The 14,236-nt window shown below is 34.2% G+C and overlaps 1 protein-coding gene across 3 annotated transcripts in view; it reads left to right on the top strand.

Moving 5' to 3' along the window:
* The window catches only part of ANTXR2 (ANTXR cell adhesion molecule 2), a 172,547-nt gene extending 158,665 nt beyond the window's left edge, over nucleotides 1-13,882 (top strand). For all 3 annotated transcript variants that reach the window (XM_073805381.1, XM_073805382.1, XM_019932789.3), the window contains one exon: nucleotides 10,585-13,882. Coding sequence is in view for 2 of the 3 variants with exons in the window: in XM_073805382.1 (XP_073661483.1) it covers nucleotides 10,585-10,623 (39 nt within the window). In the remaining variant the exon portion in view is untranslated. The remainder of the gene's footprint in view (nucleotides 1-10,584) is intronic.
* The last annotated feature ends 354 nt before the right edge of the window (nucleotides 13,883-14,236 follow it).

Below are 14,236 nucleotides of genomic sequence, written 5' to 3'. Positions count from 1 at the left end.
CATTTGAGAGAGTTCCACTGTCTTGTGTTTTCCACTGTTTCTGATAAAAAGTTGGCTGTCATGCTTACTGTTGTCTTCTCTGTACAGAATATCTTCAGCTGGGGGATGATGAGGGACAGAGAGGTATACTCTTAGGATTTTCTTTGGCTTTCATAAGTTTTATTATATGTTCCCTGATAAGGTTTTCTGTGTATTTATTCTGCTTAAGGTCATTACGTTTCTTTGATCTGTATGTTTATGCCTTTCATCAATTCTAGGAAATTCTTAGCCATTATTTTTTTCAAAATTTTTTTCCCTATTCTTTCTTCTCTCTTCTGGGACACCAATTACTCATGTGACAGACCATTAGATATTATCCCACTGGTCTCAGATTCTCTTTAGTTATTTGTTGTTTTTCAATTTGAACAATTTCTATTCTCCTACCTTCAAGTTCAGTGAGTTTTTCTTCTGCTATGTTCAGTATATTTTTACATGAATCAAAAACATTCTTTATATCTGGTATTGCATTTTTGTCTCTAGTTTTTCCATTTTGTTCTTATTCAAAGTTTCCATATTTCTGTGGAAATTCACTATATTTTTATGCATGCTGTCCACCTTTCTCATTAGAACTTTTAACATTTTTATCATAGTTATTTTAAAGTCCTTGTTTATTAATTGTAGATTTGCCTATATTAACTGTATTTTCCATTGATTATGGATCATATTCTCCTGCTTCTTTGTGTATACCATAATTTGTGATTTTATGCTGGACACTGTCATAAAAAATAGAGACTAATCTAGATAATATTTACTTCTAGAAAGACGTATACCCTTCCTCTGTCATGTTGTTAATCTGTGGTTGACCTGGGTCTTGGTTTGTTGCCATCTTAGTTATTTTTAGTTCACTACTGGTTTCCAAAATTTTGAGAGTAAGATCAGGGATTTTCCTTTAGCAGAGCTCTCTTTCTTTTCCTTTTCCTGTCTCTGTCTCTGTCTCTCTCTCCTTTACAACCCACCTATGAGCTTCTTGGTTGCAGGGGAGTTCTCTTTGCTATTCAGCTATGAGGACCATACCTTCCCTATGCCCACCAACCACCACTTTCTGTACTTTGAGAGACCTGTTTCCATATTGATTTCCTGCCTATAGTCTTTGACTGGCCCTGTTCCTTGCACTCTCAGAAGGCCCCATGAGTCTTGGAGAGCTCTTTCTCAGTTCTCTTCCTCCCAGGTTTCAACAGGCTACTGACATGTGGTTCAAGAAGGCCCTGTGTCTCTCAGGGCTATTTTTCTCATTCCTCTTGCCATTCCCCAAATCTTCAATAAGCTGCTTCCTTTCCCTTAGGGAAGGCCCATGTGTCTTTGAAAAGGTAATTATTTCACTGCCCTCCTGCTTTTCTCCCTAGCCTTCAGTTGACTACTTCTTCTATGTAGGGGTCTCTCTTAGCTTTCCTGCTATGTCTCCAACTTTTGGGAGGGTTCTACCTTGCACTTAGTGAAGGCAATTTTAGCCTTCATATCTTACTATTATGAAGTATGAGTTAGATGTTTCATTAAATGCCAACTATATGCCTGAATCTCAAAAAAATAAAGGTACATGACTATTTGCAAAATAAATATTAACAGTATGTATATAGTCACTAACATTTTGCAGATGCCATAAGAGAATGAAGAGGAAAAAAAATTTGAAGGTGAATTTATCAGGCAAACTCAGTACTTCCCTTCATGACATTAACTGAATATCCATATGGTGTGTTGTCTCCACTGTAAGGTGGAACATTTATAGGTTGAGCTTCTGTTAGAAAAAAGTATATGGAACTTATATTTCAGCTCAAAATATTTCAGTTTTTTTTAAAAGCAGAGGATAACACAGATTCTTTTATATATTATATATGTGTATATATATATGTATATATATCTTTCTCTTTGTGTGTGTATATGTATGTATATATGTATATGTTTGTATATATATTGCTGATAGTTGCACATAGTCCTATTATACTGTTAGTATTAAATACGTAAGGACTACTAACTTGTCCTTTTACTTAAAAAAAATGAGGTAAACCTTTCAAGAATTTCTGACATTCAGAGAGAGAGAGAGAATAGTAGGTGCCTTCTCTTCACTCTGTACCTCCAGTTGCTGCAGGAAATCTTCACTCAAAGAGCCTATTGTGTTAAGTCAACATTCTTTCCTGATATTTGTGATTTCCTGGACCTCTTGAATTGTCTTGTGTTTGTTTCCTTGTGTATCTGTGCTTTGTATACAATTTTAAATTTGAATCACTGTTCACTGTTGCACAAAGCATGAAGATTTAGTAAACTCTTTTTTAAAGTGGAGATATAAATAAATCAGCTATCTGTGTTTGAAAAGTCTAAACCAAAGTGTAGTTGTATGCTTTAGCTTGTCAATGGATATTTATGAGGTGAGCATAATACTGTTACAGTTATAGCAGTGAAATATATCCTGTGCAGATAGCTAGTAAAGGAGCTTGCAAATGTTAATGCCTGCAGAATTTTAATGCTCAAGAGATGGGAAATGTGGCACTTGCTCTGGCTAATACTACTCTGGTCACAGTGAAAATGAATTGGCAAAATCAGTTTTCAAATATTGCAACAGAGTTGGCGTCTATATACTTAACCAACAGCAAATATATTGGTTCCTACTGTTGTCTAGTTTTTATCTCTTGGTTTAGTTAACTGAAGAACAGTAACAGCATTGGACATTTTTATTTTGGGCACCAACTTTCCGCTCCTACTTATTATGAGACCTAAGAGAAGGTATTTCCAACAATGAAACGTCAATTAACTTCTTACTCTAATAGATACTTGGTGTTGCCTGAAAATCACTTAAGTGGAGTTAAAACTGACAGGTTCTAATTGTGAGTTTAGCCTTTGTTATGACCAGAGTTCTGTTTGTGATGTATCCTTGGTATATTCTGTTCCTTCTTATACTGATGGAAGGTGAGTAATGGAGTAAAGCCTCTGCACAGACCACTGCTCTAAGAGATGGATTGGGATAACAATAAATTTATAGTTTATAAAGAATCATATTGTGCTTATTTTTCCTAGCAGTCAAAGAAAATGAGATTAAGCTCTCAGTCTTTAGACCTAGGGGTTTTATTCTTGCAGAATAATTTTTGGGATTTTATGGAATAGTATAGTTTCAGCCTGCTTTCATGTATAAGCTTCAAATTCATATTAATTATCTGTGTTAACTTAGTTAAGATTAAATTCAAATTAATTATCATTTGACATCAGCTATCTGAACAGTACCTCAGTAAGTCCTACCAGAATAAGAAAAGACAACAAAGAAGGGAATTAGACATATGATCTTTTGTATAAGGTAGAAGTTGAGGTAAAACATTTGTTGGAGGGTTTTAAAGGTTTAGATGAGTGTGGAGTCTTTGTGATTAAGAAAGTTGAGAATTAAGAAATATATATTAGTTTCCATTTACTTATACCTAATCTACCTGTAGAGAAATATTGAGAAAAAAATACAATAAAACTTAAGGATAAAAATAGAGAAATAATCATGGGCCAAAGTTAAGATAGCTATACCAGAAAATGTACACTAAGAGTAGCAATGCTTTTAGAACATGATGTAAGTCTGAGTTTTTTGAAAGTTAAGGCACAAAGAGAAAGGCTGAGTTACATAATTGGCATTATATAATAAAAGGGAAGCACATGAGCTTACCAGAAGTGACATGCTTTTTCCTAGCTAGCTCTGAACTCTCAGAATTGATCCCTTAATATCAACATCCTCAATAGCAATTTTCCAAAATACAAAATTCTCTGTATGTAACCAAAATTCATGTGAGTTCTAGATATGACCAAAAGTTGAAGGGATAATGCTGTAATGTTGTCATAGATTTATTTAGGAAGGTATTTCTAAAGGAAAGTAAAGAAACCAAGTCCAGTTATATTGACAGTTTACTGGTGATCTGGCTTCACATAAGTATGAATAGCTTGAATAATAGGTATCAAACCACATTTTTAGGGTCAACAAAAACAAAATATTATACTGAACTGCAATTTTAAAGGGTAGATGAGAGTGCATCTTCTTGGTTTGGATTAGGGGAGGCTTGCATGTGCCTGCTTGCTCCATTCTTGTGCACCATTCCAGCCATAGTGGTCCCCGATGCACCTTGTAGAACCCCCAGGACTTCATGGACTATAATATGAAAAACAAAAAAAACACTGACCTAGAGAAATCGATGGCTAGCATTTCACTTAGAACCTCACTTTCAAAGATAGTTTTGCCAACTGATCTGGAGAGAAAGGGTTCAAAAATTATTATTGATAAGTGCCTGAGGTATAAATATTCTATGTTGTTGATTGAGTGCAGATATATGTGTGTGTGTGTGTGTGTGTGTGTATATATATATATATATATATATATACCCTAGATACTGTGCATGTCATTAGAAAGTTTGATGTTGTATGAAAATTAAAGATTTACCTTATATTTTTATTTAAATATAGTCAACTCCAGTATGCACAGGGCTTGAGGTAGGCCATGTGTGCACATGTACACACACATGCGTGCATGCATGCACACACACATACACTTTTTAAAATAAGATTGCTGATTGCAGCCTGGACAAATGCTTGAACAGGCATTTTATTGAAAACTCTTAGAATTGTGTACCATAAAAATGAAAATGCTGACTGTGGATTATAAAATTTATTAATCAGTGGCTTCTGCCATACTCACACACTCTTGAGTAGAACTGCATACACGTGGGTTCATCAGGATATTAACTGTAAAAGACAACCTAGAGACAAGTAAATGAGTTTACCTATGGGAACAATGAATGCTGAAGAACTTTGGTATAGTTGGTAGATGGTGGTGATTCCTGAGAGTAGTCAATTGGTTCCTGTAATGACTTTTAAAAACATAAATATAGATGTTTAGAAAAGGCTGCATTTTTGCTGATTGAATTTGGTCTTTGGAAACTTATTTTTAAGCTATCAAATATATAAATATACAGAAAAGATATAAGTAGAATGTAAGAAATAATATGCAATTCCACTACTCATAGCATGTTTGGTGTAGTCTCTTAGTCTTGTCTTTTACTCTTTCAATATACATTGCATAATTATAATTACGTATACATACAAGTTGGCATTTTTTCACTTATTTCCCTACATCTTTAAAATTTTTTTAATTTCTATTTTAATGGCTACATAACCATTAGATTAATCATAATTTAATTTCTCTGATTGTGAGACAGAAATAAATATAAATGTACTGATTATATTTTTCACATTATAAAAATCACATGGTAAACATTTTGAAATCTTTGTCTAGATACTTTACTTTACAGATACTTTGCTGAATTCCCAACATGAAATTACTGAGTCAAAGAATATAAGCTTTTAAAGACTATTATTACATACGTTGCTTATATATAGTTTTTGCCAATTTATATTTTCCCTAGCAATGCATGAGAATTCTTTTCTTGCCACAGAAGCTCACTAATTAGGTAATGTTGCTCAATATAAGGTTGCATAAGATGGTTTACATTCAATGGGAGGCAGTTTTATTCCTTTTAAACCATAATTTTTATTAGGCAAATAAAATGTCATATCCAGATTACAATACAATGATGTCAATTATTAATATATAAATAATTCTAATATTCTACAACTTATTTAAGTAAGTAAATATGCCAAGAGTAATCTTGTAATAGTAATAGTAATAGTAATTTGCCTGGTTGTTTAATATGTTGAGAAGGTAAATTATAACCTGGTCAGTCATTATCTGAATTATCACAATTTTTAAATTAATGTACTTTAAATGTACTTGGCTATAATCTAAAGTCAGTACTTAAATTCTATTTGTTCTACCTAGCTTTTTTAATATTTAAGGAATTTTACTCCTAATCTCTATGTCATACAAAATGAATAAATTTTACAATTATTTCATTGCATCCAAGGAATTCTATATTCCCAAGGCAAAAGAATGGAATACATACATAGTTCATTTTTAAACTAATGCAGTCCTAAGGACACTCATTTAATTCAATTTTACATTGACTATATGTTCTTATTGTTGGAATTTATGACCTAGTGACTTATGCGGCATGATACCAAATTCAAGTTGGTTGAAGTGATTGCCTAATTGAATAAATAATATGGGCATTACCTAAAGCATCACGACAACAGTATACTTTGATTTTACCCATAATTTAGATGCATGATTAGAGCATGATTTTAAGTCAAGAAAATTATTTTTTAAAATATTTAATTAAAAATTCGAAAATATAGAGAAAATTAATGTTATTTCTCCACATTAATAATTATGCTTTATATTACATGCTTTATTATTCCTTAAACACTTATGCCACCTGAATTCAAGTTTTTTGAATTATTTTGTAAAATATAAAGCAAACATAATGTTACACATTTGTTTTAACTCTTGCTAGCAGAAATCTTGTATTCATTTGTTTTAGCATATTACAAGTTTAGTGGTTTATTTTAGAGACTATATAGTCCTGTTACCTGATACCAGTATTAACCTCTATATAGGGAATAAAGTATTAAAATTATGTCTCTATGTATATTTCTGTATATTTAGGTTGCATTGAATGGTTTATTATTAACCTACTCAATTAATTTTTAAAAATGTTCAGAGCTTGTATTATTTGTAATTCAAGTGAAATAGTCTCAGAAAAATAAACACTATTACTACTAATATTTTCCATTCTGTACCAGCCAATGATGAGTTGTATGCTCAAGTTATTTTACATTGCTTTACTTGTTACCTTGATAACATACCTTTATTGTATAGGCATTGTAAGCACGAGGATATAGCAGACCTGTAAACCCTGTCATATCCCATTTCCTGTGAATAAAAATTGTTCTGCTGTGTTCTGGCCTAGACTGCTTGCCATGATATCAATGGCAGCCTAACATTCTTGACCTTAAACATAATTGGCATTATATTGATGGGTTTTGTAAGATAGTATTGAGCAGTATTCAAAGGGCCACAGACTCCTAATCACAGCCACTTGCAACCAGGGTATGGTGCCTTGATTTTAGAATATTCTGGTAAGTGGATGGTAGCAGCTAGCATGAAATAATCCCCTGGGAGTAAGGTACCTGATGGAATACTAAATAAAAATTTCCTTTGGCCAATAGTTTCTTTTTTTCTTGATTATTCTTTATCTATCTTTTCTCTTTAGAACTACTCTTTTCTATTTTCTCCATATTATCTTCTCTCCTTTTCCACCGTTGTATTTTTCTCCTTTGTAATCTCTTTTTTCCTCTCTCAAATTCATACTTTTTCTATCTTCCCATTTTTAAGGTCTGGCTCCTCCCCCAGCAGAGGTCTAGTCATCACATATTCATTCTTTTATACATCATCCATCCATCCACTTGTTTCTAAGTGAGGATTTATAACAAGTCTGCTCTATGTTAGACACTGTGCAATGACATCGTAGAGGGAAGATGGATAATAACTATTTGCTTTTTAAATGCAAGTTTACTATGTGGCAGGTACTGTTCTAAGTGCTTTATAAATCTATATTAACAGACTTAATAACAGTCCTAAGAATAGGTCCAATTTTTTTAAATTGTGATTAGTCACTTATTTCTTATTTGTTTGTTTGTTTGTTTGTTTGTTTTGGGTTGCATTGGGTTTTCATTGCTGCACGTGGGCTTTCTCTAGTTGTGGCGAGCAGGGGCTACTCTTTGTTGTGGTGCACGGGTTTCTCATTGCGGTGGCTTCTCTTGCTGCAGAGCATGGGCTCTAGGCATGCGGGCTTCAGTAGTTGTGGCACGTGGGCTCAGTAGTTGTGGCACACAGGCTCTAGAGAGCAGGCTCAGTAGTTGTGGTGCAACTACAACTTGGGCTTAGTTGCTCTGCGGCATGTAGGATCTTCCTGGACCAGGGCTCCAACCTATGTCCCCTGAAGTGGCAGGCAGATTCCTAACCACTGCGCCACCTGGGAAGTCATGAATAGGTCCAGTTCTTAATCCCCATTTTATTGATGAAGAAACCATAAGTTGTTCATGGTCACACAGTTAATAGATAACAGAGCTGGGATACATATTCAGGCTTTGGAGCTCTCAGATTTAACTACTGTTACTTTTCCTTTTGATCTTGAAGCCAGCAATTATGGTGTAATGTAGTTTGGCTGTGGTAGAGATGCAATTTAGGGGAAGGAGCCCCATGACTGGGAGGGCTGGGAAAGGCTTAACAGAGGAAGTAACTTTTGAATAGAACTCCTCTAAGTTACCAACTTCTAAATTCCTGTAAAATAAAACATTATCAGGTCTTGATAAAAATGAAAAACACTGAGTCCATGATTGAGGATGAGGAGATATTTGGTTGTTTTTGTCAATGTGTGTGCTAAAACACGGGGGTGTATATTGCATGTACCAGGGTTTTTGGGTACTTGAATCAACAGACATGCGGCAGCTGATGATTAATACTTAATCCCAAGCTTTGGAAGAGCTGAAGTAAGGACCTCAGGGTCAAAATCAATAGGGCTTTCTTCATTTGAGTTGCTAGATCTTTAATTAAACTACACCAAATGAAATAGAAAATAATTTAAGTCTGGAATAATTTAGGTGTTGAAGTGATTTTGAGAATTCAGGTGAACTATGGATTTCACTTTTTAAACCCTCCAATTGCATAAAATAAATGAATCAGAGTCACCAGATTAATCTGGTGTGTGGAACAGAAATGGTCCGAAAAAGAGCCTTATATCTAAATCTAGTTAATTAGTGATAAAATGCAAATAAAAGTAGAAATTCATGGTAACTTCTTTTCAAAATTATGCAGAAGAGAAAAAACTTTTACTTTTTTGGTCCATAATAAATACACAAGAAAAGATGTCATTAATGCATATCTTTGTTGTCAAAATGTCACTCCTCATATATTTGTTTGATTCTGGAAAATTGCCAGGAGATAATATTTTTAATATTCATCACTGTTTTAATATTCATAGTTAAAATCTATTTCTCATTGTATGTATAGTTATACTATCACACTGTCATGGCTTAGAAGGACTGATTTGCCCAAATATTTATTAATTATGTCATTTTCCTCCCCTCTGAAAAAAATGTTTAGAAAAGGGATATATCATGAGAATAACATTTTTTAATGTTTCCTTGGCACATGATGCCAAATGTAGCTAATCTGGGGAAAAGCATCTTTTCACTTAATATTCATTCTAAAAATCTTCTTTGAAGGTTCTAGGTAATACAAAAATACAGTCTGAGTACATAACCTATGACCATTGCATTACCAAGGAATTTTTAGCTCATTCTAAGGTAGTCTTCTCCATGCTTTTCTCCCACTTCCTTTTGCACAGATATTATTTGTAGACATTAGGCACAAAGTAAGTAATAAATTTGACAATTATAGTAATAATGTTACCTCCAAAATTATTAGAAGACAGATAATTTGATGAATATTTGCCTTTTAGGCAAGAGTAAATGTAAACTAGTTTGCTTTTATGCTTTTCTGTTTTTTCATTAATTTCTGAAATTTCCAAATTGGTTGAACAGTTGCTTTTGAGAGGAAAATAGACCAAAATCTTGTTTTTACATTCCAGGCTTTCTTCTCCAACAATATTTGTTGTTCCTTTTGAATGTACCATGTACACTGGGTGTACCAGATATTTGAAACAAATGTATTGTTCACATTTAGAGGGAAATAAAGAGAAGTTCTAAAATATGAAGTTAGAGAGCAGATATTATGAGAAATAGGAAAATCTCAATAGGGTGATGATCTGGACCCTAAATTAGAAAGCAATATGCTACCTTTTGGCTTATTAAGGAATCTAGACATGACTTATATAGTACAAGACATCAGCAATGTCACACCAAGGAGAGGGAAGAAGGGGATCTTTTATTACTAATTGGAAACTTTATTTTCAACTAATTCTTAGATTATTTATAATTACATATGAAACAATGTGTTTCCACACGCTTCATTGAACTGCTAAGGAATTGGAATGGCAAACTCTCTTTGGAAATGTGGAATGCAAATAAAGTCACCATATATAGAGACCACATAATGGTGGTGTGCTGTTGTGAGAAATGATCAACAGTGGACAAGATTGCTAGTAAATCTCTTGCAAAATCCTATTATAAAATGGAATCACAAAGAGATGGCATCTCTTCCCTTTCTCCCTGACTTCTTATCCTCAATCTCTTCCGACTTCTTAAATACACTTCTCATGCATACATTTTAGAAGCACCAGTTTTATATCAGTTTTAAAAGCACCAGATTGTATAAATGGGACACTTCCATTTTAATACATTGTAGAAACATACAGGGTTGTGGCTTTGATATTTTTATTGCTCGGATAGTAATGCTATTCTTTAAATAGCAATAACAAAGTTCTGTTTTCCGTAGTGTTTTTTTCACTCTAATTTTACCATACCATCGTGTAGGTGAACTTGCTGTGGAAAAGATCTGAATGAACCATCATGCTTTGACCCAAAGAAAAAAATTATGACTTCATGTTTCATCCTAACATTGACCTTACCTTGGGTAATCGTTTGTTATATCATAGTAGAAAAACTAGGTGTTCTCATGCTTTTTTAAAATAATTACCTCTGTATTTCAATAAGGATTTGTTTCTTTCCTAGGGTCGGTGCATAAACTTCTCTCGAGTTCCCTCTCAGTAAAAGGAAAGCAGGAAGACCAAGAGGTATGAAGATGGTACATCTTCACGATGCAGATTTCCAACCAAAAGAAAACAAAGTGCATTTCAGAAGTTTTTGGAAGAGCAGCTTTATTCCTCTCAGTCAGGAAATGTTTTCTCTGCCTTCTGCTTTGCTTGCATCAAACATTTTCAAACCCTTGTTCTGCCATCTACATGGGAATTGATGAAACTCAATGGTAACACATGATTCAGGACATTAAAAATAAAAAGGATCTTTAATGTACATGCTGTGGTTTATACAAGAAAGTTGTTTTGAATGTGTAAAAGAGGAAGAAACAAAAGCATGAAGATGATATCAAAATAGGGAGCACAAAACAATTGGCCCTGGTGAATCTTTAATGGAGAAAGGAGCATTTTACATGGAAACATGGCACTTGTGTGTTTACATGGCAAGATTCTTAGCCAAAGGCAGAGTATGAAATCTCCCACCAGGCTAAGCAAATAAAGGAGTCTATTGCCTTATAGCTGTGTCAGATCACAAAATCCTTCCAAGTCCACTACCACGATGTGCCTTCCGGGAAGCTTCTGACTGGAAAATCTTGTCATTCTAACACTGAAAAGTGCACACGTATGACAAAATGTAGACAGGATGCCTCAAGGTATCAGTAGCAAGCAAGATTTTGCCCTTTAGTTTTTGAAGGCACCTTTCTTTCATTATGCACTTGGGAAAAGAAGAAAATTAGTAGAGCATTATTCCACAGGAAGACGGCCTCTAACTAGAGATCTTCAGTGGAGCTTAATGGACTCATGATTTGAGAACTTGTCCCTGGGATTGGTAGATTTACCCCTCTTTCTATGTTTAGGGCTTAGTAGTACATAAAGCAGTAATATCTGTAAACATACCTAGGAGTTTGTTTTGCTTTTAATTTAAAGGAAGCAGTAACCACAAAGCTTCCGCTCAGGGTATTTTCTTCCTCCAAGTCTCCAAGGGCTCTTCAGCGTCACAAGCCAGCAACTCTCTTTGCATAAAAATTTCAAAATTTAATTAATATAATTAAAGGCAACAGCAAGCAGCAGCCTGTGAAGATTTTGCTCATCCTTTTTATGCCTTTTGACATTGAATGACCTATTACTGTATGCGCATTACTTGGATTTTGAGGGGCACTCTACCTTGGTTGTGATTCAGTAGAGAGAAAAAAAAGGCCTCCTCTCATCAAGTTATAAATTAAATTTCAGGAGGGTCTACCACCACAAAACATCGAAAATGTATGTATTATAATTTTTTTAGAAAAACCACGGTGTCACGTCAACGATGCCAAATTATGTTAGCGTGAGTGGAAGCACTGTGGGGGAGGAAGAAGGCAGCAGCTGATGAAAAAAGCTCAAATGATCTAGTCACTTTCGATACTGTACTTCAGATGCGAAATGGATATTCGACTGGAAACCTGACAAAGCGCGCCTGCTTTGATGTGAACTGGTATAGACAATGACCAGTGGCTGGGTCAGTGGGATGTCTCTCTGCGAGCACAAAGGCTTATCAAATGACACTAAAAATAAGTTCAACAACCATCACATTGGAAGGGAGAAGGCGAACATTTCATGTTTGGCGGGCATGTGAGTGCACAAGATGGAAACAGTGATTCGGAGCATCCCAGTATAATTACCCCCATTGCGCGCTTAATGGAAATTTCAAAGGATGGGAGTGATTCTGATGGTTGGTGTCCAGATTTGTTGCACTGCTCCAATAAGCCTTGCTCACACACACAAATTTTTATACATAGATATGTGTATACATATATATCCTCTAGCTTGAATCTTTTGCTCAAGTTTATTTATGTCACTGGCTGGCTGGATCCAAAGTCATGTGTCTACATATTCATAAATAAAATTTTACCCGTGCCTCAGCTACCATTTTTCTTTAAGCCCACATGAACTCAAGCCTTGTTTGGTTGAATATTTAATGGTCTTGATTAGTTTCAGGGACAGAATTGTATCCAGTTCCAAAATGTCCATTATGTTCACAAATGGTAGTGTTGGTACTAATTATCCACGTTTGCAAGTGTGACTTGGAAACCAGATATATACCCATTGAGTTCTTGTAGGCCATTGTTCTACATTTGCATCTGGGGCAGGGCCTACTGCGATTTTCTTAAATTGGCACTTCATTTCTAACCAGTGCACACCCCGAATTTAAGAGCCTCAAGGGTACTACAGAAGCTAAGGCTGCTTCTTTGGTAGTTCCTTTGAATTTGTCTAGTATCATGGCAATTGTATGATACTTTTATTTTGTACATGAGCAGTGTAAGTAGACCTTTGCCCTTAAATGGCAAAATAGCTTTCAGTAGATTGTAATGAAAATGGATTTCCAGTTCTAATACCACTATGAAGAACTCTCAGTGAAGAGGGACAGGCAATGGTCTATGTAGAGACTAAAAACTATCATTCATAAAGTTCAAAGACAGATGGAATTTTATTGCACTTAAATATATGAACAAGATCTAGGTTATGATTTTCTCTGATTATGCTAACTAGCAAATTGAGAAGAATTTGTTTTAAAGAGTACTGTATTCTCACCAAAGGACTAAATTGAACACCCCTACACTTTTCAACCAGGAAAATGAAAGGTTAAAATAAAGCCATTTCTATAAGTTTAGTAACATTTTATATTTTATATAGAGAAACAGTTCCTGTTTAATTTTTTGGACATAATGTCAGTCAAGATCTACTTTCTGTGAGTAAATTAGTTAAGTCTTTATCCATAATCCATTTGTGTTGCATAAGGTTGCAAAAACAATTAAGTGGGAAATGACTCCTAACTTATGTGTCTACTCTGCCTGGAAAGAAAGTTTTGAAGGCATCTATATATATTTCATAACAATGTCTGTTCTTTATGGATTTGATCCATAAATATTTATCTATCTGAAAACTTTGATACTTGGAATGTTTTCCTTAAAGCATTTGGTGCTCCAAGAAAAAACATTTGGTGCTAAGAGTTGCAGCACTGATGCCTTTCCCCAAGTTAATTCTATTTTAAATTTTTATATTTCCTTCCCAATGAGATGCAGAGTAAAATTTGAGACCCTCCATTAAGTAGGGAACAGCATCTGTCATCCATGGATAATTACTCTTTTGGCAAAAATATATAAGGTTTAAACCTCCTACATTTTAAATTGTTAGAAAAAAATGATTTGCTTATATTTTTCCTGAATTTTATTCTAACCACTTTAAATCATAAGTTATTCAGTATTTGTTTTTCTAATAAATCCTTACTGGATACAAGATCTGGGTGTCTCTGTGAACTTAACTTTATTATATAAATATCACTGACCATTGTTTACTGCTCAGAGGCAATTTATTAGGTTATTTTAAAAATTAAAACAGCCTATATTATGACCAAGAAGGTGTCTAAAATATTTTTTTGATTGATCTGCTTACATATATTGTTTTTCAATCTTAAGAGGGCAAAATATAAACGGGTAACATTTATGAATATTGTAAACATTGTAACTTCCTCTTCTATCACAAAGCCTTGTGGTTACTAGATTTTGTACAGTATCACACTTTAGGAAGTTCATTAGTATTTTATTGCTACTGGAAAATTTCAGTGGGTATATGTGCACAGGAGAGAAATATAT

This window comes from Tursiops truncatus, chromosome 5, assembly GCF_011762595.2.
Source record: "Tursiops truncatus isolate mTurTru1 chromosome 5, mTurTru1.mat.Y, whole genome shotgun sequence".
NCBI classification, from domain to species: domain Eukaryota; kingdom Metazoa; phylum Chordata; class Mammalia; order Artiodactyla; family Delphinidae; genus Tursiops; species Tursiops truncatus.
Note: the sequence above shows the minus strand (reverse complement) of the source record. Positions and strands in the feature narration are given on the sequence as shown.